This window comes from Hyaena hyaena, unplaced genomic scaffold (assembly GCF_003009895.1).
Source record: "Hyaena hyaena isolate Hyena2069 unplaced genomic scaffold, ASM300989v1 scaffold_229, whole genome shotgun sequence".
NCBI lineage: Eukaryota > Metazoa > Chordata > Mammalia > Carnivora > Hyaenidae > Hyaena > Hyaena hyaena.
In genome coordinates, this window is record NW_024080861.1 from 1,675,434 (window position 1) to 1,701,611 (window position 26,178).

Genomic DNA, 26,178 nt, shown 5'->3' on the forward strand with positions numbered 1-26,178 from the left:
AGATCACGCACCTGAGCCAAAGTCAGATGCTTAACTGAGCCACCCAGGCACTCCCGATCACGTGTGTTTTTAATGGTTCACACGGGCTACTGGGTTGAAACAGTCTCTACATGGAAGCTAAGTTAGTAGTGGTCCAGGTGGGACTCAGGCAGGGGGGGGGGGGGGGGGGGGGGGGGGGGGGGGGGGGGGGGGGGGGGTTGGCAGTATAGGTGTGGGGGGGTAGTCAGATTCTGGAAGAGATTTTAAAAATAGATTCAATGAGATTTTTGAACACACTGAATGCAGCATATGAAAGAGAAAGGAGTCATATATGACTTCATATATGAAAGATTCCTTTGCCCCCCCTAACTGAAATGAGAAAGGCACAGAACAGATGTGGGGGCAAATAGGAGGGGGACACAGAGTTTCCATATAATCATGAAGTCTGCTAGACATCCAGTTGGAAACGTGGCACAGGCAGATGGATATTCATATCTGCAGTTTAGGGGAGAGGTCTAGGCTAGAACAGAAACGTGGGCATTACCGGTGCATCACAAATACTAGATTCCTGTACAGGAAAACAGCAAAGGGCTCTTGGCAGTGACTAGAGAATCACAGGATGGGTTCTCGTTGTGCAGTGAAGGCAGCATGACCCTGGCCAAGAGAAGCCTCTTCTCTCATTGCTCTACAGGGTCCATAGAGTCTGACATCGTTTCAGGCATCACACACAGTTGCTCGGGGCCACCAGACAAAAGGAGCTACTTTTCATGCAGAGAACATGGAGGTCTCTTTCCAATGTTGAAAGGAGGGAAAAGGGAAAATTAAAGTAAAAAACATGTAGTCAAATACAGTCCAAAATAGTAGAAATCTGGAAGAACCCTTCGGTATGTCACGTGCCAAAGAAATCTCATCTATTTTAGGGTCTCCTGTTTTCCCGTTGGCTCCCAGACACTTTATCGTCTACAGATAACATGCCAACAATGGATCCATTCTAGGATTTCATGAAGGTGTGGGAGGGGCAGGGAGCAAGTAACATAAACTCATTTTCAGCCAAACTTGCTACCAGAAGCCAAAAGGCACATACATCAAGATTGATCACATTTGCCATAGCAACATGAACTTTCTATGGGGAGCAGAAGAGACTGGACACTGAAGCTTTAGATGCTCTCAATAAGCGACTGAAAGCCGTCTCTGCAGGCGCAGGGAAATAAACCCAAATGCAAAAGTGATAGCAAGTATCAAACTGATGTTTTATATTCAAAACAAGCTTGGAGCCATCAAAAGTTGACTCCTCCATGTTCAGTCCTTTCGGTGTTTATGGACTGCATTTTTGGAGGAATGGACATACAATGCCACTTTTCCAAGGTGCTACTTGTTTTAAACTTCCTTTGTAATTCACGGACGATTCAGTTGGACCCCATTCACAGTTACTAGCCTATTCAGAGATGAAAAGTGGGCTACCGATTACTGAAGAACTAGGAATATGGTAAGATAGGAAATAACCCAGCGATTAAGGAGACCTCATTACCACTCACTCACTAAGCACTCATCCTAAGATAAGGACACTATCACCTACGTAAAGATAAAACCAGCCAGCCAGCCATTCCGCTCCTATAATTACGGAGAGATTGTCTGAAAACAAAACAACTTTATGAAACGCATCATGAAGAGTCCAAATCTTGCTTAAAAAAATTTTTTTTAAATCAAGTGTTGGTTCTGCCAGGAAACATTTCCAAAAAGGAAAGGTTTTGTCTCCATTGCTGTGGCAGCAAACACTTCCAATGAAGCAGTTAGAATGGTATCAGGATACGCTCGCTGGCTTCCAGGGCTTTCAAAATATTTGTACTGCTATCGTGTTCATTTGCCAGTATATGTGACTTGTATTCATCTGGGTGTATTTATGCAACTGTGATTCCAGAAAACTTTACAAGAGTTGGTGTAAATGTGCTGTGATAAAAATCCAGCAGGATATGGGGCGCCTGGGTGGCTGAGTCGGTTAAGCATCTGACTTCGGCTCAGGTCATGATCTCAGGGTTTGTGAGTTCGAGCCCCACACTGAATTCTGTGCTGACAGTGCAGAGCCTACTTGGGATTCTCATTCTCTCTCTCTCTCTCTCTCTCTCCTCCTACCCAATTTGTGTACTCTCTCTTAAAAAAAAAATCCAGCAGTGCATCTTTCTCACTGTATAGTTAACACTATACTCACAGATTAAAGTACAAATTGGTCTTTACTTTCAGAAGCCCAAGGTAGGTTTCATCAGTAACTTTATAAAGCACTCAGGTCAAATTAAATGCCATTACTACATACTTTTGAGAAAATGCCCAGCATCTCATATAAGGTATTACTTAATCCTCAATATTTTATCAGGTAGATTGTATTCTAATAACTAAGGAGATTCTGCTCAAGCTTGTATTGTTAAGGGACAGAGTTGGAATTTACAGAATCCTCTTCACTAACCTCTTAATTCTTCTTGTTATTTGGGTCATAATTGGCAGGAAGACCCTTGAAAAAGTCTCTGGCTTTGCTTTGTTCTTAAAGTCTACCTCAGGGAAAGAGGGACCCCCAAAAGTGCACTCAAGGAGACCAGAAAGTGGCTGGAGGTCTTGGATTCTACAGAAGCTGAGGCCTGGGCATTCTGAGGAGCCCGGGAGCCTCAGCCACGGAAGGCTTTCCTGGGGAGGGGGGCACCTGGCACATGGTAAGTATCCATCAATATCTGATGAATAAACTCTTATACCTAAAATTCTGACAAAACATTTTGGCCAGATGAGAGAACTTCAGAGGTATCTCAGAATCTCAACAAATTCTAGATGAATTTCAATATGCAAATTAGGCACCTTGGGATAATACGGGCCTTTTTGGCCTACAACTGGGTATTCTGTTATGGCAACACTTTTCTAGGGAAACAGAAGGGACCAGAGCTTCCTTTGGCCTCTAGAAATTAGGGAAGAGTCTGGGGAAAGTAGAAGCGTGGTCTGCAGGAGATGGCCAGGATGGAGCATGGGGTGCCAACGGGTGCTAAGTGCTTCCCCGTGTTTTGTTTTCTTCTGCCACATCATCTAATCCCAGGGCATTTCCCAAAGCTCCCTTTGCATTTGCTGAGGAACCTTTTCTGTTTGTAAACAGAAAGGTCACTATTATTTTTCCTTTTTGTGTGTGTTTTTATTTTTGAGACAAACACACACACACATACACACACACACACATACACACACACACACACACGAGTCAGAGCAGGGGAGGGGCAGAGAGAGAGGGAGACACAGAATCCAAAGCAGGCTCCAGGCTCGGAGCTGTCAGCACAGAGCCCGACACGGGGCTCCAACCCACGGACCGTTGAGATCATGACCTGAGCCAAAGTCGGATGTTTAACCGACTGAGCCAACCAGGTGCCCTGAAAGGTCCCTATTCTTTTCTTTTTTTTTTAATTTTTTTTAATGTTTTATTTATTTCTAGGAGAGAGAGAGACAGTGTGAGCAGGGGAGGGTCAGAGAGAGAGGGAGTCACAGACTGAAACAGGCTCCAGGCTCTGAGCTGGCAGTCAGCACAGAGCCCGACGCGGGGCCCGAACCCACGAACCGCGAGATCACGACCTAAGCGAAAGTCGGACGCTTAACTGACTAAGCCACCCAGGCGCCCCGAAAGGTCCCTATTCTTAACTTGTGGTACTAATCAGTTTCCCCAGCCAATCATTTGCCAACTCTAGAATCTCCTGGACTCCTGCCTCTCTCCTGAGGCTGCCCTGAACGATGTGGATGCCCTCTGCCTCCCTTTCCTGAGATCACCCTCTGAAGCCACAGTCCAGCCTTCCCTCATTACTCCCCCTACTGTGAACAGCGGCTCACTTGGGAGAGCAGAGGCCCTGCTCACAACTTTCATTCTAAAGTTGCAGGGACAACAAAGCTTGCACAGTTTTCAAAGCTTGCACAGTTTTGAAATAAAGATCATAGATGTCATCTTGCGGTCACCGAAGGAGAGATTCTCTTTGTTTTCAAACGCTGCCTTCCAGAATGTCTCAAGAACAAACATATATATAATCTGACCTTTGAAAACCAGTCTCCACTTAAACATAAATTTACTTTCATTATATTTCCACACACAGTTCCTGAAGTTCACTTTGTGCTATTTATATCTTTTTGTTATAAGAAGACATTCCAAAGAAAGAGTGGCCATGAGTGTTCACATTTACCATGTACCCTCCTCCCACATACAAATTTAACACAAGTTCAAGTCAGCATGTCTTTTTGTCTCAAAGGCTCTCAATATCAGCTACATTTTGACAGCACCAACAATAAAAAATTTAAACCCAAATAAAACCTATTGATAAGTGTCATGTAGCCAGCAGATGGAGGAAACATTGCTAACATCATACCAAATGGTTTGGCATTGCATTGCCTGTCAAATTAAGACCTCCTCATTTCAAATTCAGTTGCCATGTATGATTTTATAAAATAATTTGACGTTTTTCAATTTAAGGATATCCATCTTCCCGCCTAGTGTCCCCCAGTAAAAAAAAAAAAATCTTGCCAAGCTATTTAATCATGCAAACGCTATTAATTGCTTAAAGACCCTTAGGTTGTTTTCAAGCAGTGTTTCCTTCTGACATTTAAAAGAGGAAAATACGTACCCCTGCATACCTTTGTGCCTGCTTGATGGTGGTGACGTGGTGTTCCGAGTGGTAAATTGCCTTCATCGCACTGATCCATTTGCCTTCGTCTATTAACTATCACCTTTACTAACGCGTGTGCAGACTACTGATCACACCTCCGTAACTAGAGCGATACAGCTCCCTCAATGGGCAATCAGAAGAGGATAAGAGTGGGAAAGGAAAAAAAAAAAAAAAAAAAAAACACTAGAAAAGACAGGAAGAAAGAGGAAACAAGAAAAGGTAAAAATGGAACAGGAGGTATTAAAATGGAGAACTTAACTGAAACCTTTGCCAGCACTGTTGGTAATTCAAGTCATTTGATTCAGTTCCACCAAATTACCCAGAGCACTATCTTTGCACAGAGCATGCTCTAGAAATAAGCAGACCCCCAGCCCTGTGAGCTTTAGGCAGCAAAGCTCGGTTAACTGCATTTTCATTCCTTAAGGAGAGCACCTCCTAGTATGTATTATATCATCTATTCAGCTTTGTGATCTGGCTCCTCCTTCCTTTAACATATTGAAAAGCGAGATTTTGATTAGTCGTACAAGGAAGAAAGAACCAGAAAGCATGATAAAGTTTTTAAGGGAAAGACAAAGGAAATAAAGGGCCAGCTTTGTTTGGTTTATTAAATTTCAAGAGCTTTGCCGCCAGTTTGAAAAATGCATGATATCACCAGTGTGTTTATTAAAAGTGCTACTTTAAATTGCAGATTGAGCAATGTGAATTCCCTTTGGTAGCTGTCGGTTATTGACTAACAATTATATGCAATTTTTAAACGAAACGAGAGGAGGGGAAATAGGCAGGCCTGCAGGACTACAGTCCTAAAAGCTGCTAATTTAAGTAAAACTCAAAGTCTAAATATATGATTAGTAAAATATCCAGATTGAGAAAGATGCATTATTCTCAAGGTCACTTTCGCATTTTGATTATTCAAGTGATGCTCAATACCAAATAGCAAAATAGCATAAACGTTGCTCAGTCCTTACTTGATAGTTTCATCCTGACTTAAGAAGGGGTGGGGAACCTTCCAGAGCAAATGGTTACTTGCTAGCTAACTTGAAAAATGCACTTGTTTCAGCACAGAAATAACAAATCTGTTTCTGATTCCAGACATTATTTTCCAAATGCTGCCAAGAAAAGAATCTAAGGAATTCTTTTACATGCACAACATACACAAGACAACTGGGAAGTACTCTGATCTGTTCCAGGGTGCACGAGGGAGAGAGCTGAGCTTCTAGCATGAACGGCCCTCGTGGGAGCAGAAACACATGCCTGAGATAGTTCATAGCTGTAATCTCCAACATAACTCTCTGCTATTATTAGGCAACCTAAAGGCTTTCCTAAGTCTGTAACTTGTGGCAGAAACGGATAAAGACAGGACCCTACCACGCTGAGCACGCAGGCAGCTGGGGTACACCCACTCCATAGAATTTACCACTTTTCCAATCCATGAAACTGGATTTCCAGATCTTGCATGACAAGAAGAGCTGAGAAAAGAAAGAATCTAGTCCAACACCAAAGCCAGGTTGAAATCCCTGGAGAGGATGCCGACTCGGTAAAACCCAATACTAAAGTCAGAAACGTAAGGTCTATGATGCTCATAAAACATACTAAAATTATTCTTAGACCACAAAAGGATTATGAGTATTCCTTTCCACATTAAGAATGACATTTTTAAAATAATGCTTTATTTTTTTTAACTCAACTACAGAGAGGTATCTTGCTTTACAATTTTAAAAATTAACGAATAAGCCAATGATTCAAGAGGATGTAACTTAGCATGCATCCCTTGTGTTATATTAATAAGGGGAAGACTTAGCAACAAAATCCACTTTGGAGAGAAGGAGGGTAATAGGAGATTTCTGAAAGACTGAGTCATCCGACAGACTGGGCTAGCTAAGGCAACTGTTTAAATTTTGGCCCGCACTGAGTTGACTGCAGTGAACCAAGCTCAATTTTGTTTTTTGTTTTCCCCTTTCTCGGTAGGGCAAGAGTTCATGAAGAAAACTGGAATCATTATAGGATACAAAAGGGCAACATTTTCTTTTGCGTGACTGATCATAGTGGGCACATTCTTGACCTTTCTACCTGCCCAGGCAAACCTGTCTTAAACTTAAGTTTTAAGTGTATCCCCAAGCACCTATACTGGAGAGTCATTCTTACAGTGTAGCTCTCCATTCAATACACCTCCTATAAGGCTACCTTCAGTCAAAGGGATTTTACAACCTGTCTACTCTAATGGGTTAAACAGTATCCCCCTAAATCCATGTCCACCAGGAACCTCAGAATGTGACCTCGTTAGGAAAAAGAATCCTTGCAGATATAATCAGTTAAGATGAGGTCATATACTGGAGTAGGGTAGATCAGAAATCCAATGACACGTGTTTCTTTTTGTTTTGTTTTGTTTTTTTAATTATAAAGATACTGGCACCTGGGTAGCTGAAGGTCATGATCTCATGGTCTGTAGGATCGAGCCCCATGTTAGGCAGAGCGCAGAGCCTGCTTGGGATTCTCTCTCTCCCTCTCTCTGTCTCTTCCCTACTCACGTGCATGTGTAAGCACACTCTCTAAATAAATAAATAAATTAATTAATTTTTAAAAAGATAAATAAGTGAACCTGGGGGAAAAATGTTACAGAGGTACCCCAGGAAGAAGGCCATGTGAAAACAGAGCCAGAGATGCTACCACAAGCCAAGAAATACCCAAGACCACCAGAAACTGGAAGAAGGAAAAAGAAATTTACTTATTTTTGGTAGACACAGAGAACACAAGCAGGAGAGAAGAGAGAGGGGGAGACACAGAATGTGAAGCAGGCTCTAGGCTCTGAGCTGTTGGCACAGAGCCTGATGTGGGGCTCAAACCCACAGACCGCGAGATCGTGACCTAAGCCAAAGTCAGACGCTCAACTGACTGAGCCACCCAAGCTTCCCAAGAAATGTCTGCTTTAATCCACTTACTAACCAGTAATTTGTTATAGAAGCTCTAGAATTCTACTAAGCAGTGCCACTTGGCCAATGCTTTGCTACCAGTCTGCGACAGGAAACAAGAGTAAATGCTTAACTTCTATAGCTGTTTGACTTTACCGTGGTATCACACAGAGCACAATGTTGTTTTACAAAATATCTGTCTGTGACAGATACTGAAAGGAAAACAGTCTTCAGAGTTAGAGATACACTACAAAGACAAGTAATATTTACAAAGATGATGCTGGTGTGCCATAATTAAGAAACGTGCATCCTGAATCGTCTCAGAGAAACTTGTGTTCCACCCAGGATTAGTGGTAAAAATATTTTATTCTGATATTTTGAATGGAGAGTAATCCATGGATGGTTTCCAATACATGTATGGTAGTTTGCTGTTAATCATATTATTTGATTAGTCAGAAACTCACTTCCTAGACCACAGTAGATCACTGATGACACAGCGAAGGAGCAACACACAACGGCTTTGTTAACCACAGGGACCCTTGGCAGAACTCAAGAGAGCATCCTCCCAGAGGGTGGGAGCTCAGATGCTGCTCATATAATATGAACTTGGGTGGAGTGAATGTATCTGAGCTACTTCAATGGCAATAATAAAGAGTGACTGTAACTATGTGAGTTATAACAGCCGACAGCAATGACAAAGATGACAGTTCTCTTCCAAGAAGGCATTTTTTCTAGCACCAAATTGACCAAAAACTGAGTAGACATGACTTTAGGGGAAAAAAAAAAAATAGTCTAAATGGAGCAAAGGAAACCCTGCAGCAATGTGGGAGACTGCCTCATGTGAGTGTTTTCTTTCAACAATAAAAAGGAATATTCAGAACCATACCTTACCCCAAAAAAGGGCAATCATGTTTCCTTTAATGTCAATGGTCAACCACAGACTCAATAGCCCCTAGAACCTCAGCTGGCCATAGACACAGGCTAATTAATGGAAGCCTCTGAAAAAGTCTCCAATGGGGGAAACACAAAGCACCCACAAGTAGCCCTTCACAGTCCTGTGTGCAACCTCACTCACCATTCCTTCATCATGTGTTTGCCTCGTATGAAGCACAAAGGGCAAGCGACAAATCATGACTGTAAATCAAGAGGCTATAAGTCACAGGAAGGGAGCCAAATGTCAACTGTTGGTCCTGGCTGCTGGGAGATCAGAGTGAGCTTTACAGGGGATTGTGGATTCCTGATTAGAACGCACACTTCAGCACAAAAGTACTCACTTGTCATCACATGCCATTCACTTGACTTTCTAAAATTTCCTAAGTTACCACGGAAACTAAGAGTCCATGAAATTGATAGATTCTTTAATAAAATGAAATTGCTGTTATGGGAATAGGTGGAGACAGATATGTTGAATCTGCAGAAGTCAGACCCTGCAACAACTCCACACCTGCATTCAATTAAAAATCCTAAACCTCAAGCTATCATTAGATCACCATGATTTCAACTGCACTGGAAATGACACCAACCCTCCTCCCATAATACTGAATTCTGGCTCTTCATAGTTACGCTTTTTTTTTTTTTTTTGAGCAAACAAGTTTTTTAACAAACAGTATCATGAGAGCTCATAACTCATTTCATCTAAAGTTATTTTTCAGGACTATCCAAATTCATTTCACTCTTGTAGAGCACATTAGAAATCCACTGCAACTAGATACTCTCTATAGCAAGAACTAATTGAATTCGTAGGGAGAGAAAAATGTGATGTCCTTGTTTGTTCTTACCCCTCTTGCTTTCATCAAATTTGTAAAAACCATAGAAACAAACATACCAGACTCAGAGTTTACTATTAAAGACGTGGCTGGTTTTTAAGGTGTCAGATGAGAGTTAAAACTGTAAAAGTGCAATCTACAGAATCCATGTCCATAACCCATTAATAAGCTTTGCCGACAAAGGAGAAATCAGCAAAGTGAGTAAGCCAGGATCATTTAATGTCCCAAAACTGAAAAGCTGTCAAGAATTTTCCATCAAGAGAATGACATACACTAAAAGATAGGAACAAAAAAGTCTACCCCGGTTCCAAGGAAATTAATTTTAACTCTTCCAGTCCAACAATCTCACAAACACACTCTACAATGTCTAAATTAGTTACATTAAGACAAGAGTCGGAACAAAAATAGACAAAAATAGTCTGAAGAAAAAAATACTTGCCTAAAAAGAGAAAACACTCCCTGACTAATCAAGGAATCTCTACACATGCTCACACGTTCACCATCTTACAGTACTTAGGAAGCCCTATCATCCATACATAGCTAGAACAAGGAGTATGCTCTACAGTAAAATTCATTCCTGAATTCAAACATTAAAGCTTAAAAGAAGAGAATTGATTCCCTCTTTCCATTCATGCTGATCCTGTACATGAGCAACTTGTCGCATGAAAACTTCTCTGACAGAACTCATGTGACAACTGCAAACCGTTCCTACTTTCATTAAATTTCCTTAATACTAAACTTGTAACTACTTTTGGCTGCGACGAAGCACATACAAAACATGTCCCAACAGAGAAATATCCTTTCTGTCTAAAAGAAAATTTCATCTCCCCATCAGGAGGTCTTTCTTCCTGTTTGCAACAACAACAACAAAAAGAACAATGACTTTTTCACTTTCAGACTTAACAAACTCCCTCAAGCTTTGCTTTTAATAGTGCTAGCACTGAGACTCAGACTCTGATGCTAGTTGACAGTTTTTCCTAATTAAAACTTCACCACCCAAAGGCACCCAACGCCCCCTCACCTTTCAGGCAGAACATTCTGAAGCAGTTCCATGGAGGGGCTGGTGCTCTTACAGCCCCATGTAGCCTGCAGTGCTAGGCACAGCCGTCTCCCAGCCCACCTCCCCACATCCACTGCCAGAGAGCAGGGCAGCCAGCCAGCTACTGCGATTACAGGAAGCCACTACCCAATCCCTGGCTTTCTGGGCCAAGCTGCTGACACCTCCCTATCTTTCATACGCTGCTTCACACCAGAGAATCAGCCAGGATCATCTTGGAAAGTGAGGGGAGCTGGGACTGTTCACATAGCGCAGCGCAGAACTGCGTAAGGGCAAGCCCATTTGTTTGTCTTATCAGCAGGGGTTTTTTTTTTTTTTTCCATTGAACCAGATGCAGGACCTCACGTGATCAACACAAAGGGGAAATCACTTGACTTGGTTTCACTCTTTGCTATGAATTATAAATATATATAGTATATAGAATAGACTACTATTCTTTGGCTTTGTTATTCCTATGTTACTCATATGCTTTTTTTTTTTTTTCTTTCTGATATGGAACAACTCATATGCTGGTACATAAGTAGCACTAAACATTATGATGTGAAACAGCACACAGCTGTCTGAATCTTTATAAATGAATGGATATATGTGAAGCACCCTCTTCTGTGTCAAACAAATAGTAAGCACTATGGACATGTTGACTGTCATTATTATTACGACTGCTGCTATTAATAAACTTGAGTGTTAGGATACAAATCTGAAGCGTTGTTACGTTTCCATGGCATTGTCAATTTTCACACGAGGAAACCAACATCAGTGCACTTTAGCTGGCATCAGAGGATGTGAATTTCTAAGTCTGCTGCAGCCACAATCCGCTTGTTAAATTTCTCCTTCTCCACTGAAAAGCTAAGTTCACTCTGGCTGAGTTCAAGATCACTGTAAACTCTTTAACAGAGGTTCAAAGTGGAAGAAGGAACTTCACTGTGTATCTAAAGAGAAACGGTCTACAAATGTGGCCTCAGGAGTACCCTGCTTGAATGTGCTGTCTGAACTGTGAGTGCCCTCCAGACGCTCAGAGACTCTTGAGTCCCCTGGCCACCGGAAGTGGCCATTGTTTGCAAGGTCCGTTGCTGTGTGCAGGTCTTCCTTTTGACTTCACAGGGTACAGGAAACTGACTCACAGAACTAACCTATCTGTCTGTGTCCTGGAGTGCTCGCTGCAGCCCTTGAGACATGGTGTGGATGCTCAGTGTCTTTTGGCTTTCAACATACAGGTCAGCGTACCCTCATTTGGTTTCTACTCCTCGTCTTGAAGTATTACCAGCAGTGCCTGGTTAATAAGTTCCCTATGATGAGGAAGCCATTGCACTAGTTGCTTTGTCCACAAGGACATGTAAGAGGACCCTAGCCAGAAGCTGCTGGGTTGAAAAACATCTGCATGGAATGACAGTATATTAACTCCTAGAACAGAGCTGGAACCTTATTACTCATCACTCAGAGACTGCTTCAGAGATGAGGTGATTTGCCCAACTAACCAGCAGCTGTGTCAAGATCAGTGTCAAGCCACCTGACTTAGCCTTTTCCATCTCACCATGGAACACCCTCTCCAGCCCCCACAGATGGGCAGAGTCATTCCTTGTCTTTTCTTATTTTGAGTGCTCTCCCATGCGATTTACCAATTGCAAAGGTATTCCTCAAAGTGTTCTTTTGGCTTAGTCGCCTTTTTAATTTGCACAGAGAGTAATTCTACATGTTGGAGAATTAGGATTTCGGAACACAGGTCAGTGTGGAGTTTTGGATGGTTATATGCTTTTAGCAGCACTCTGAATACTTACATCAAACCTTTTATTTATTTACTTTTTAATCTTTTATTTATTTCTGAGAGAGACACAGAGTGAGCAGAGAGAGAGGGAGACACAGAATTTGAAGCAGTCTCCAGGCTCTGAGCTAGCTGTCAGCACAGAGCCTGATGGGGGGCTCGAACCCACCAACTGTGTGATCATGACCTGAGCCAAAGTTGGACACCTAACCGACTGAGCCACCCAGGTGCCCCACAGTCAAACTTTTTAATACAGAGATGATTTTACATGCTAGAAAGAATACTGAATTGGAAAGCAAAGAGAACTTAATTGCAGCCATATCTGTAGCATTATTGAGCTGGCCTCCACAGCAGTTCATAAAGCTGTAAATGTGTGCACTGAATGTGGGGACTAAACTAACTTTAATATTCAATCTTTTAGCCTACCCCATTAATTTTTCACTGTGACATATATAAATATAGATATGTATGTGAATATAAGTGTTTTCTGTCAGGAAAAGAGACAACCTTTGCCTTCTCATGGTTTAGTGCAAGAGGTAGGTGGATGAATAAATAACTAACATAATCTGATAAGTTATATATTAGAAGAATACACAAAGTTAATAATGATCAATGATAGCTTCTTGCCTATTACCGCCTAACTAAGCTACGCTGGCTTACCAGGTTACAACATCAATAATTCAATGTAATGGGTTGAATAGTTTCCCCTCCAACATTCCTTTCTACCCAGAGCCTCAGGATATGACCTTATTTGGCAGTAAAGTCTTTGTAGATGTACTTAAGGTAAGGATCAAGGTAAGCTAATACTGGATTAGGGTGGTGGTAAGGACAAGGGTATTTCTTTTAAAGAAAGAGACAGAAAACACAGAGAGAAGCCCGTAAAGGGACCGCAAGAATGGAGTTATGTATCCACAAGGCAAGGACTACCTGGAGCTGTCCGAAGCTGAAAGAGGCAGGGAAGGATTGTCCCCTAGAGCCTCTGGAGGGAACATGGCCTGTGGACATCTTGATTTTGGACTTCTGGCCCCCTGAACAGGGAGAGAATACATTTCTGTCATCTCAAGCCACCCATTTGTTGTATTCATTACAGCAGCCCTAGGAAACTAACATAGTTCGCTGAGTAAGCCTTGTGCGTGAAGGGGGACACTTTTTTTTCCCTTTTTAAACTAACTTTAATTTATGATTACATGGGCTTAAACCTGTTTCTTCCACACCATGTGGCTAAATTTAAAAAAAAAAAATCTTCCTAGAACATTCCTAAGCAGCACAAATGTCACCTTCTATTTAATTAGTGAAATTATGGGTATCACTCTGAAAAGGTCACGGTATTAAAGGCAAGCAGTGAAAATGGAATCAGTTTTTTATTAATATCAAACATACAACTATATATAAATGCTTTTTAAATCCCTTGTTTTCACCATCAACCAATTGTGAATATGTGTGAGAAATAAAACATGAAAGGGCACACTGTTCAATCTAGGAGAAAAAATAAGAAGTATCTATGAAAATTATTATGATCTGTCACCAGTGAGCATCACTACTGAGATTGAAAAATATAAACCTAGGATCAGGCGTCTGGGTGGCTCAGTCGGTTAAGCATCTGACTTTGGTTCAGGTCATGATCTCACTGTTTGAATTACAGGGTTCGAGCCCCGAATCGGGCTCTGTGCTGACAGCTCAGAGCCTGGAGCCTGCTTCAGATTCTGTGTCTCCCTCTCTCTCTGCCCCTCCCCTGCTCACGCTGTCTCTCTCTCTCTTTCAGAAATAACTAAACCGTTTAAAAAAATTCTTAATTAAAAAAAATATATATATAAACCTAGGAATCCTGTATGAGGAGAGCGAACCTGGGCTGATGCATGCTTGCAGAATTCACCACCCTTTGGACAGGACACAGGTGCCTTTGCCAGCCATGACCTTAGAGCATAAGCATTTCTCTCCCTGGGAGGATTACAACATCCAGCATTGTGTTAAAGTTTAACATTAGCATCTCTGCCAGAGGGAGTGGTAGCCCTACATATAGCCAAAAACTCTCAGATATTTAGATCTTCCAAACCAGCACTATGAAATTTGTGTGCTCAAAAATTTTTAGTTGTTTCAATAAAATAGTGAAGATATCAGTAAATTAGGAATTAATTTATACGACGCATTGAATTAGTGAATCTAGAAAGACTCAAAATTCTACTTGTTCCTAGCAAAACACAAGACAAAATTGTGCAAGAAAAGCAGGCAAGCCATTATTTTCTTTCTGTGCATCTTGACTCTAACTCCTACCAAAAGAGTCAGATAACGATGAAAAACTCCTTCTCTGTACCCATTCCAGGGTTTGTAAAAGAAAAGTATTCCACCAGGTAAGGCCTGTTTTCATACCTCTATCTTAGTGCTTTGAAAGTCAGAGGAGATTAAAGACCTATTAACAAACACCATTTTCCATTTTCCCCTATACTACAAGAGACTGAGGATGCTGAAACCCTCTGATACTTTTAAGATCAGAAGGACCAGAGAAGTCCCTCTCGTGGCCAACCTGAGTGGTACCATCAGAACATCTTACTAAAGGTTTAGTCATTGCCAGCTCCGCAACGGTTCTACAGTATTTCCGTGTTTACCAGCGTTCTGAGTTTTCCTATATATGCATTACTACCACAGGCCCAAGAGAAAGAAGAAAAAAATATCAGAGCACTGTAACTTTAAATTGGCTAACATCATTTTTTCCCCAGTTAGTTACCCAGGTCTAGTGCACCAGTCTGGCTACTTCTGTAGCAGTGCTAGGTCCTCATGGGGAAACCTGGACACAGGTCTTTGTTCCAGACACTTCCTCCACCTATCATCATCTTGCCCTGTCTCCTGTTTGATTTTTCTGTACTCTGGAGGCAGAGGTGAACTACTTAATCCAGGGACAACCATTCTCTGAGATGTCCAAATCCTGGCTCATTAAAAAGACAGGTTAATTCGTGCTGGACCCAAATCAGCTACAGAACGTGAGGAAACTGGCAGACCCTTCCCGAGTGTTCTTCAATGGCTGCTGGCCTCAGGCAGCCTCACATGCAGGTCACTACTTTTCCTCCAGGAATCATGGGAGTTCTCTCTAACTGGCCATTTTTAAAAATGCTTTCCTGAGCCAGGGTCATTTCAATTGGGTTTTTTTCCCCCTTCAAAGCGGAGTCTGGACTTCATGATGTCACAGCCAAGAAAGCAGTCTTCGTTTGGCTCCTTCCCATGAACTCCCGTCTCTAATCTCATTCATGCCACCCTGGCTCTGATAGCCGAATGACTTGATTTTCTTTTTTAAAGAACTCTTGGGTCCTGCTGGTTCTATTTTCTCTGGGAATGTAATAATGAGTCCGCGAGTTGGCCTGAGCTCTTGGGTGATCTTACCTCCTTTCCTGATCTCCCTCAGATGTGCAGAGCTGCTGCGACTCCATTGCTGTCCACTGGCCTCCAGTCTAGACCTCCACCCACTCCACTGTGTCCACCTTGTAAGCAACAGCAGCAGGAAGGAGTCTTTCCTGTGCAGCCTCGCTCCATCCATCCTGCCTGATGTAACTTCCAAAGGTACTACCCATGGCGGAGATGTTTCTGCAAGCTACAACGCTATTTGATGTCTTCATAGTTTATTTCTTCTTTCTAAATGTGACCTCTTAATTCACCTTCATACTGACTACACCTCTCCAAAAGAGCTCCATCTGCTCTATTCCCTCCTTTAGGAAAATGATGATGATGACGATGATGATGACGATGAGGATTCCACTTATGTAAAAAACACAAGGTATGGATAAACCCCATACTCCTCATCTAGCAGTAAAGGCCTGCCTGACACTTGGATTCCATTCTTTTCCCCCAATTTTCTGGTCACAGCCCCACCCAGGGGCCCTGACAGCAGGCTTTGTGCATATTCCGTATGGTCTCATACCTCCACTGTCTTTATCAGGCAATCATTTCCTTCCTCGGAAATGCAGCCCCCTCTCTCACAGCCTGTCTTTCACTTCTCTCGAGTCTCCTTTGATCATCCTCCTCTCCTCCAGCAGAATCAATTTCTCCTTGTGCTAAGTCACCAGGGCACTTTCCCTAAGCAGGGGGCACTGTGTCTCAATTCCGTCTGCCCACCTAAAATGAGAGGTCCTCAAAGTAGGGACTTGCTCATTTTCACTTAACCTCCAACGCCCTGTGGGATACCTGAAACAGAATAAATGATCAATGTTTGAGTATGAATCAAAATTGTTATCACATTAATAGTCTATCCAAAAGCAAAATGTTAGTGGAAAGTGTCCAAAACTTAGACGAGATATATATCCAATAGCATCATGATTCCTGTGAGACATCATAAACAAATTTAACATAGCCCTTAAAATTAAATAGATAATATTTTCCCTACATATAATTATACAGAAACTCATTATTAAATAATAGTTACTTGTCATTATTAATAGTTAAACCTATGGTGGAATTTTTATAAAATCATAATTTAATAGCCTATCACAGTACAGACAAGTGTCAAATCATTATGTGGTATACCTAAAACTAATGTTACATGTGAATTATGTCAATAATGAAAAAAAAACACTATTTAAAAAAAGGCTAATGATCTAAAGAGGCCTCATTTTCAAACCCACAAACAAAAAAACCCATTCTCTCTCAAGGCACGTTCTCCAACAAACTCAGAAAGCGGTTTTTCCCATCCTCATTCAGCCTAATTAAATGTCTGAAGGATGATGGAAGTGGAAAAGAAAACAAAATTTTTGAAAGTCTCCATACAAGAACATAGAAGTCAGTGTGTCCAGCTGGAGGGAGGAGACCAAAAAGATGTCATAATAATGACCCCAAATCCCCTTTCTTAGTGAGCTTATTATGAAATGTATTACAGGAGAAAAATTAAACCCCTAGGGTCTAAAATTCATTTTTGTAAAGCTCTGCCATTGTCGATATGCCTAATAGGTCCATATTTTGAAGAGTCTAAGTTCAAAGCACATAAAAATAACCTCATATCCTTTCATACCGCATATTTCATCAATATGTGACTCCCCAAATACATATATCAGTGAAAACTCCTCTTAAAAACAAAAAACTAAAAAAATAGAGAGGTCAATTGTATCCTTTCCCCCTAAGTATCTGAGTAATCTGAGGAAGTTAAAACAATCACCCACCTTTGGCCATAGAAACAGGTGTAACTCTTCCACCCACACAATTAGCCTCCTAAATCAGCTTAGAGAAGTCAGTCTACAAATCAGAATTACTCAAGATCGTGTACCAGTCAACCAAGAGGAGCATGAGTTCTGCCACAATTTCCTTGTTAATAAACATAAGCCCATAACCAGAGAGAGTAACTGGACTGTTATTACCTTTAATCATCAAGTGAACAGATAAAAACCAAAAGGAAGATGTGCCAAGTTAAAATGCCTAGGCTCCTGCTAATTTCCACACAGATAACAAAATACTTACTCTAACATTTAAGTTCACTGAAGACTTGTAAATTTAGAACACTTTATTTGAAAGCCCATAACGTATGTGAAAAACTCAACACTCCGTAATGAACTAGATTGCCACAAAAAGGCAGTTTATATCTGAAATAAATCACGTTCTCCAACTTTTGACCCACTTAAACCTCAGTGACAAAGGAAGGGGCTAATCACTTCCCTTTCAACCGCCAAGTCTTCTGAGCGGTCAGGCAGTTTGAAACTTCAGGAATAGCCAGTTATTTCAGGACTCACAGGATTTAAAACAATAATGGTTTGAGGAAACCACACTATTTAGGCTCCTTCAAGTCTTTTTTCCCCTGTCCTTAGAGGAGTTTAAAAATAAGCAAGAAAATGACTCTTCAAATTGGCAGACCAATTTCAGGGTGGCATCTTGCCACAGTGCATGATAATCACAGAGTTACAAGATCCACAGAAAACACAGCAAACCACAGAAACAGCTTTTTCTGATCCTCCTCTTTGATCATGCAAAACAGATCTAAGTCTTTTCCTTTTTTATTTTTGTTTTACCTCTTCCTCTTTTCCTCCTTCATTCCCTCCCTGCCTGTGCCTCCCTCTCTCTCTCTCTCTCTCTCTCTCCCTCACTCCGGCCCTCCCTTCTTTGCTTGACAACAGTAAAGTTAAGCCCTAACAGGAGTCACTTACAATTCTGTTGATGGTTATGGCTGGCATTTACTCAGTGTTCTATTTTTATTGAGCGCATCTCTGCAAATTCGGCTATTAATAATAATAAATCCCCAGCCCCTCAAGAGGAAAAAAGTTGTATGTCAAAAATAGAATACTACATTTAAAGTTTGAAAAGGCACTTATATTAAGGCAGATGTACTTCTGACAGCTCTATTAAGTTATTCGACTTTCTCTGAGGACTTTAGTTCATGCAAAAGAAAGGCTACAGCGCAGGGCCCTTGGGGTTTTCTGTTTGTTTTTTTGGTGAGGTTTTTTTTGGCGGGGGAGGGGTTGAGTTTGGTTTGTTTTTTTCCCTTCAATTCTTTGAAAGCTGAATGAATTTTACTTTTGTGAGTAGAATAAAAGTGACACCAGAGAGCCTGTTTTCAGGGTTGATGTTGCCCTTTCTCTGCCTTTTCCATCATTAGGAAGGTGCTTGCTTTCTGCACATCTATCCAAGAAAACGTTCTCTGGGATACACAGTGAATGAAAAGCTTCCCAAACTGCTCTGTAAGGTCAGCAAAGGAATCTGCCGCTTGACCTTCCCAGAGGGGTCAGGAATGTCAAAACTAAAGAATAGAGAGGAACACAACCTGAAAACCACTGGAGAGGGGAGAAAGGGAAGAGAGGGCACAGCCTCACTGGGCCAGTGAGGGATGGAAGGTGGTAAGCAAGCTACTTGGATCTTCCCTTCCCATCTGTCCACCACGGGGAGCAGCCAGGGCCCTCTCTGAGGTTGTTCTGCAGGACCCTAACAGGTTAGTCTTGTTTTGTGATGCTAACTCTACTCAGATCCCTTCATAGCTCCAATTCAGAGACTATCTACAAATATTTACTACAATGCTCTTAAATGACACTGAGAGAAGAAAATCTGTGGTCACTGCCTCTAAATAATTGCTCAAGTTGGCTTTTCCAATTAGGTATACACGAAAGAGTCAGACTTATTTGAAATTTTACTTTATCTGAAAAGAATAACATCTTTGTAAGTATCATCTCTGAGACTTTACAATGCAAACACAGAGTAACTATCTTGGGTATCAAAAGCTTTTGATATCAGGAGTGAGCATCTTTTATTAATTCTCTAATGTTTGGAGAATGAGAGAAAGGTAACAGTGCTTCTTGAAATTGTTACTTTTCTCTGAGCCTCGTTTCTTGAGTCACAGGAAAAAAAAAAACATTTTTTTTGAAACTATACTTTCAACTTATTCAAATTGCATCCCAACATTTTTGGAGCTCTCCTGTATATTCAACGAGCTACTACTGTGGGCCTATGATGTAAAATGGGGGTTACAACATTTCAACATAGACTATACAAAGATCATGTTAATTCCGAGTTTTGGGATATTACCGGTTTATTAAGAAATTCAGAGGGTGCCTGGCTGGCTCAGTCGGTTGTGCATCCGACTTTGGTGCAGGTCATGACCTCACGGTTTATGAGTTTGAGTCCCGCGTTGGGCTCTGTGCTGACAGTGCAGAGTCTGCTTGGGACCCTCTTTCTATCTCTCTCTCTTTCTGCCCCTCCTCTGCTTGTGCATGGGCACTCGCTCCCTCTCTCTCTCTCTCTCTCTGTCTCTCTCAAAAATAAACATTTTTAAAAACTTTAAAAAAATGAATTCACAGAAAAGACAGAGTCAAATCATTTTTTTCAGTCACACTGTATATCACTGCCATTTGTGTTGATGAGGATCAAGTGTCATTTAAAGCGTTTAACTAAAAATACTCAGGGGAGAAGAACTGAGGCTACAGTCTCATCTTCACTATCTTTTTAAAAAAAATTTGGGGCTCCTGGGTGGCTTAGTCGGTTAAGCGTCCGACTTCCGCTTAGGTCATGATCTCGCGGTTCGTGGGTTCGAGCCCCGCGTCGGGCTCTGTGCTGACTGCCAGCTCAGAGCCTGGAGCCTGTTTCAGTCTGTGACTCCCTCTCTCTTGACCCTCCCCTGCTCACACTGTCTCTCTCTCTCTCTCTCTCCTAGAAATAAATAAAACATTTAAAAAAATTTAAAAAAATTTTTTTAAGCAGATGATATAAGGATATGGAATTGAAGATATGGGGAGGCAATTTCAACCATATACTTGGTGTCCAAATATCAGCTGCAATGAAGAGAGGGGAGGGAGAAGGGACAGAGAACATAACACGTTACTGGAGAAAGTGGTTAGTGGTGAAAGCAAAGCTTAAAAGCGGCAAAGCTGCCCTTGTTTATTAAGTGAAACAGTGTACTGAGCCTCCTTGAAAACTCACGGTGATTTTATAGAAGTGCTTAAAATCTAACATTTACAAAAAGAACCAGGATGGCCAAACAAAGTCACAATTTCATAACATTAATGCAAACATGCACTTTATTTGACTGTACGAAGAAGGAAAGCCAACAGAAGATAAACATGAAAAAACAAATTTACCTATTACAGTCACATCCTCCTTCTCAAGAGATCACTTTTCTGACAAACTCAACCACTCAAAATATGGCCACGAAGAAGGCAAAATGGTCTCTAACCAGAAAGCACCACCCACAGGATTATGGCTCAGGATCTTATTATAATCTTTTGACCAACACTATTGCAATACATTGGATGCCCAGACACTCCACACAAGTAACAAGCTAGAAATACCAAGTCAGATAGTAGTGAGGACGAGAGACAGGCACAGTGACAATGGGAAAAGAGAGTTGACAGCCTAATGGCAGAGGTGGCACAGGTAGCAGGCAGTGGAGACCCACTCGGTGCCAAAGCAAAGATCTTAGACACCACCAGGGTGTCACCAGGCTCTTACCTGTTCAGTGACTATTCACAGTGACACCGAAGCATCAAAGCAAGTTCAACTGTGCTCTGAGGATTGAGCAGAGATACTGTACAGTGTCATGGAAAGAGTGACTAAGTCACAAGACGTGGACTCAAACCCAATCTATACCATTATTATCTATATGGCTTCAGGTTAGTCACTTCATCTTTCAGGGGCCACTTTCTTGCCACCACAGGGTATAATGCCACCTGTTCTGCCCATCTCACAGGACCGTCACAACAATGGAATGAGATAATACATGTCTGAATACTGTGTAAACCATAACCTGCAAACAGACTCTATCTGCAGAGTATACTTTAGAACAATGTTCATAAGACAATATTTTTAACTCTGAAAGATGAGGGCATGGGGGTGGCTCAGTCGGCTGAGCACCTGACTCTTGATTTTGGCCGAGGTCATGATCTCACAGTTGGTGAGATTGAGCCCCGCACCAGGCTCTGTGTTGTCAGCATGGAACCTGCTTGGGATTCTCTCTCTCCCTCTCTCGCTGCCCCTCCCCCACTCATTCTCTCTCCCTCTCTTTCAAAATAAATAAACATTTATAAAATTAAAAAATAAAAAATAAGATTCTGAAAGATGAATTAGGCAAGCTTCTGTTATATAAAAACACAAATAAATAAATAAAAGGTATATTTCTCTAACATTTTATATAAGCTAGCGTGTAGTCCACATTAGAAAAGTATCTCTAACCAATACCAGTTTGTTTGTTTTTTTACAATAACCTTATATTTCAAAGGAAATGAGCTTTCCCTCCAATAGACATCAGATGTCTGACACATATAGACTAGAGTCCAACGATTTGAAAGTGAAGTTAAATGGGCGCAACTTCTCAACTGATTTTCCTTGAAGGGCGACAGACAGTAGGTAGGCCAGTGAGCATAATGACAGAGAAATCCCCAGAACAAGGCAGAAATTCTTCAGACATTGCTATTCATGAGCTTTCCCCTGGGTCGGTTAGCAGGTGTACGTAATCCGCTGAGCGTGAGCTCTGTGACACTGTGCTCCATCAGGCAACAAGGTTTACAATGGAAATCACTCAGTCCCACCTAATTTTGAAGCATTTCCCCTCATTCACTGACATAGTTTTGGGTGAGAGGCTCAGAGGTCAAGCTAGAAGAGAACTTAGCCCGGTGAATGCTTACACGCTCATGATCGTAAGTCAGTCCTCAGAGCAGATGAGGATGTGCCACTAATCTACATTGCATCTCAGGACACTTCAGAAGTGCGAGACCTTTCTACAACATTGAAATGACAATGGATTATTTACAGAAACTCTATCCTACTTTGTCACCCCTAAACATTGTAAAGGAGTGACCTGGTACACAAGAGTATTAAGAACCTACCCAAAGAAGTGACATCTACTGAAAGCAGTGTTTTATCAATTGAAGGCTATAATGTAATAAGGGAGTCACAGCATCACTTCAGTAGGTCAGGACTGACATTTTCTGCCTAATAAAACACAATAACGGGCACCTAGGTGGCTTAGTCAGTTAAGAGTCCGACTCATCATTACGGCTCAGGTCATGATCTCATGGTTTATGGGTTCGAGCCCCAAGTTGGGCTCTGCGCTATAAGGATTCTCTCTTTCTCTCTCTCTGTCCCCCCCTACTTGCGCACACACGCATTCTCTCTCAAAATAAATAAGTAAACTTTAAAAAAATAGAGTTAAAACAGACGAGAAAATTGTTGCATGGTGTCATGCAACAACGAAGTAGCTTTGCAAAACTTTTGCTTCAGTGTGTGTGTGTGTGTGTGTGTGTGTGCGTGTGTTCAGTTGACCCTTGAATAACATGGAAGTTAGGCACACCAACTCCTCCCCACATTCAACACCTGCACAGTTGAAACTCTGTGTGTAACTTTTAAATTCCCCAATAACTTAGCTACTAAATAACCTACTATTGACTGGAAGCCTTACAAATAACATAAAGTTGATTAATCTATATTTCATATGTTATATGTATTATATGCTGTATTCTTATTTTTTTAACTTTTTTAATGTTTTATTTATGTTTGAGAGAGAAAGATGGAGACAGAGACAGAGTATGAGTGGGCAAGGGGCAGAGAGAAAGGGAGACACAGAATCCATGAAGCAGGCCCCAGGCTCTGAGCTGTCAGCACAGAGCCCGATGCAGGACTCGAACCTGTGAACCATGAGATCATGACCTAAGCTGAAGCTGGACGCCCAACAGACCAAACCTTCTAGGCTCCCCAATATGCTATATTCTTATATCATAGTAAGCTAAAGAAAAGTAAATATTATTAAGAAAAACATAAGGAAGAGATAATGCATATACAGTACTGTGCTGTATCTATCAGGGAAAAATCACCCATGTATAAGTAGGTCCATGTAATTCAAACCCATGTTGTTCAAAGGTCAAATGTATACACAATGTGTGGACTATAAACCAATCTAAAGTGTACTTATTACTCTGGACCTAGGCAAAACTTTTGATAGTCATTGACTTAAAAAGTCAACTTTTTAAGGGGCACCTGGGTGGCTCAGTTGGTTAGCATCTGACTTTGACTCAGGTCATGATCTCACCATTTGTGAGTTCAAGCCCCGCATTGGGCTCTGTGCTGACAGCTCAGAGCCTAGAGCCTGCTTCAGATTCTGTGTCTCCCTCTCTGTCTGCCCCTCCCCTGCTCATGCTCTGTCTCTCTCTCAAAAAAGTTAAAATAAAAGAAAATGAAATAAAGCATTAAAAAATTAAAATAAAAAATTCAAAGTCAACTTTAACTAAACTTTTCTGGCACTGAAAAACTCAAGACATTCATACTGTAGTTCTACTGTAGAAGATTCTTTATTCCACCCCAAACAAGCATTTGTTACAGTGCAACTTGGCTCAACTTGCTCAGAAATTAGAGGACCTTTTACTAACCTGATTTTTGTTCTAACCTTTATTAGTTGGAGTTGACGTACGACCTTCAAGATTTCTAAAACCAGCTATGTAACCTTTCTGTGGTTACAAAGACTTAAGCACTTAGGTCAAGTGGATAAACTAACACATACCCTAGTGTGTGGGATGTAACCAAGGTCTGATGACCCAAAGGAATGTTGATGGAGAAAAATCCCAACCTTGCCAGATTCAGAAAACATCAGTAGCACATGAGAATGCCCCAAATGCAACCAGGTGTCTTTTAAAAAATTGCTTACAAATCAAAACAGAAGTGGGATCCTAAGACAGAATGACATTCAGGCATTCATACTGAATGACCAAGAATATGACAGCTAGCTAAAAAGAAAAATGGTTCAAAGATATTTTTATAGCAGGAATAGAGCATATTAATGAACTCTGCGATAAAATTACTTTAAGGGGAAAATCAAAGTTCCTTTCCCAGGAAGGCAAAGCTCTCTATGTACTTTCTGTTGGTGAAAAAAATTATGTAAATAAATAACTACCAGTCAAGATGACCACAGCAATCAAGCCAACACCAGCCACAACCACCCACCAAGGAAAATTCACAAATTGTCTTTTGTATGCTTTGTAAAAGAATCCCCAACCAATTGAGACTGAAGCAGTACACACCTGTGTTCGGGTAGGAATTCTGGTTTATCTCAAAATGTAATCCAGAAACACCCGACACCGAGTTTCTGCTTTAGCTGAGGCGTTTCCAGTTACAAAGTAAAAGAGAACCTTCGGGAATAAGGGCAAGGGAACTGTACCAACAATAAAATATATTTATTCTTACTCTCTCTTTTAAAGTTTACTGAAAAGACAAAAAATCAAGTGATACAGTTTATGGAAATCTCAACTGCTGGTGGCTCTTACTTACAAATGGGCTTTTCTTAGAGAAGGATAAACATATACTGAACCCAAAGCAGATAATTTACACATGCCACTAAAACTCTTTTAACCAGTGAATACTTAGCTTTTATCCTTGTTCTGAACCTTATCGACCACGTATAGAAATTTAATTAAGCTATATCTTGAAAGCAACCTCAAAATACTACAGACGTACAATTAGCTGCGCAAACAGCAGTCAGGAACTTGACCAGGTCCCAGCAGACTACCATTACTTTACTGATGTAGAAAACGGGATCAGAAAGCTGTTACTATAGGGAAGGCAGCAGAGAGAAGTATGGAGACTCATTAGCTCTTCTTGCCTTATTACTTATCCCATCTTCTTTCCTCCTCCAGTCTACTGCCACCTTCTCCCATTATCTTCCACTCATTACCGCTCCCAACACACTCTTTTTCGAAAGTAGTAGGGCATGAAAATGGCACTTAATGAGTGCCTGCTCTAGGGAAGGCCCTGTGTCCAGGGTCATTCCAGGTTATTCACAATTCAAGCCATTTCCCCCCAGAATCTGAGAGAGGCTTGCTCCTCTGTGTGGCTCTGCCAAGGTGTGGCTCTCTATCAAGTCTACTGGGCAATAGGAGCTCTCAAAACACAAGAATCTATAAGACAAGCCCAGACGGTGGGAATGAGTCTAATAACAGGTAGTACTGGCCTCGGGGTGGGGGGAGCACTGGCGGGGAACTCCAGCTAACAAATCCCTCAAGGGAGACTGTCTCAGACACCTGATAGGCAAGCGCCCACCATGTATCATATGTGTTTATGTCACCAAAATATTGTGCAGTCAGCATGGTGATGGCTTCTAGCAAGAACTAAATAAACAACTGTTGGTGTAATGTCTCTGATGATTAGTCACTCATCGAATTTCAGCCATAAATGACAGAGAACAATCTGGGATGCCAGATTCGGTGGTATAGAAAAGAAAGATTTACTAGAGCTGAAGAGGGGCAGACCAGAGAGGCATCGCTGCAACCAGCTTCCAGCCCCCCAGCCTTACACACGCATTGCTCTGCATATGAACAATATGTATGCTGATTATACGTAAGTTTCCCAGTCACCTTTATTAAGACAGTGGTCACTATAAATATCATCTTTAATTAGGATAGTTAGAAATACAATGTGAAGACGACCCACCTTTCATAAAGCTAGAAAACATATAACCCTACCACAGATGCTGTGTGACACCAACAAGTAAGTATTAAATCTTGGGGCTTCCCTTAATAACAAAAGCCTCACATGAAAATCTGTAGTTCCATAACTATCCATAACTCCTGTACCTATATAATTGCTTCCACCAGCACTTTGTCGCTTC

At 41.4% G+C, this 26,178-nt stretch overlaps 1 protein-coding gene across 4 annotated transcripts in view; it reads right to left on the reverse strand.

Moving 5' to 3' along the window:
- Positions 1-26,178, reverse strand: part of NHSL1 (NHS like 1) — a 249,925-nt gene that overhangs the window by 105,916 nt on the left and 117,831 nt on the right. The window contains exon 1 of one of the 4 annotated variants that reach the window (XM_039243577.1): positions 10,343-10,461. The exons of the other annotated variants lie outside the window; for them this stretch is intronic. Within the exon in view, the coding sequence (XP_039099508.1) occupies positions 10,343-10,358 (16 nt within the window). The 5' untranslated portion in view covers positions 10,359-10,461. Of the gene's footprint in view, positions 1-10,342; positions 10,462-26,178 lie in introns of those variants that run through there. 4 annotated transcript variants of the gene reach the window in all.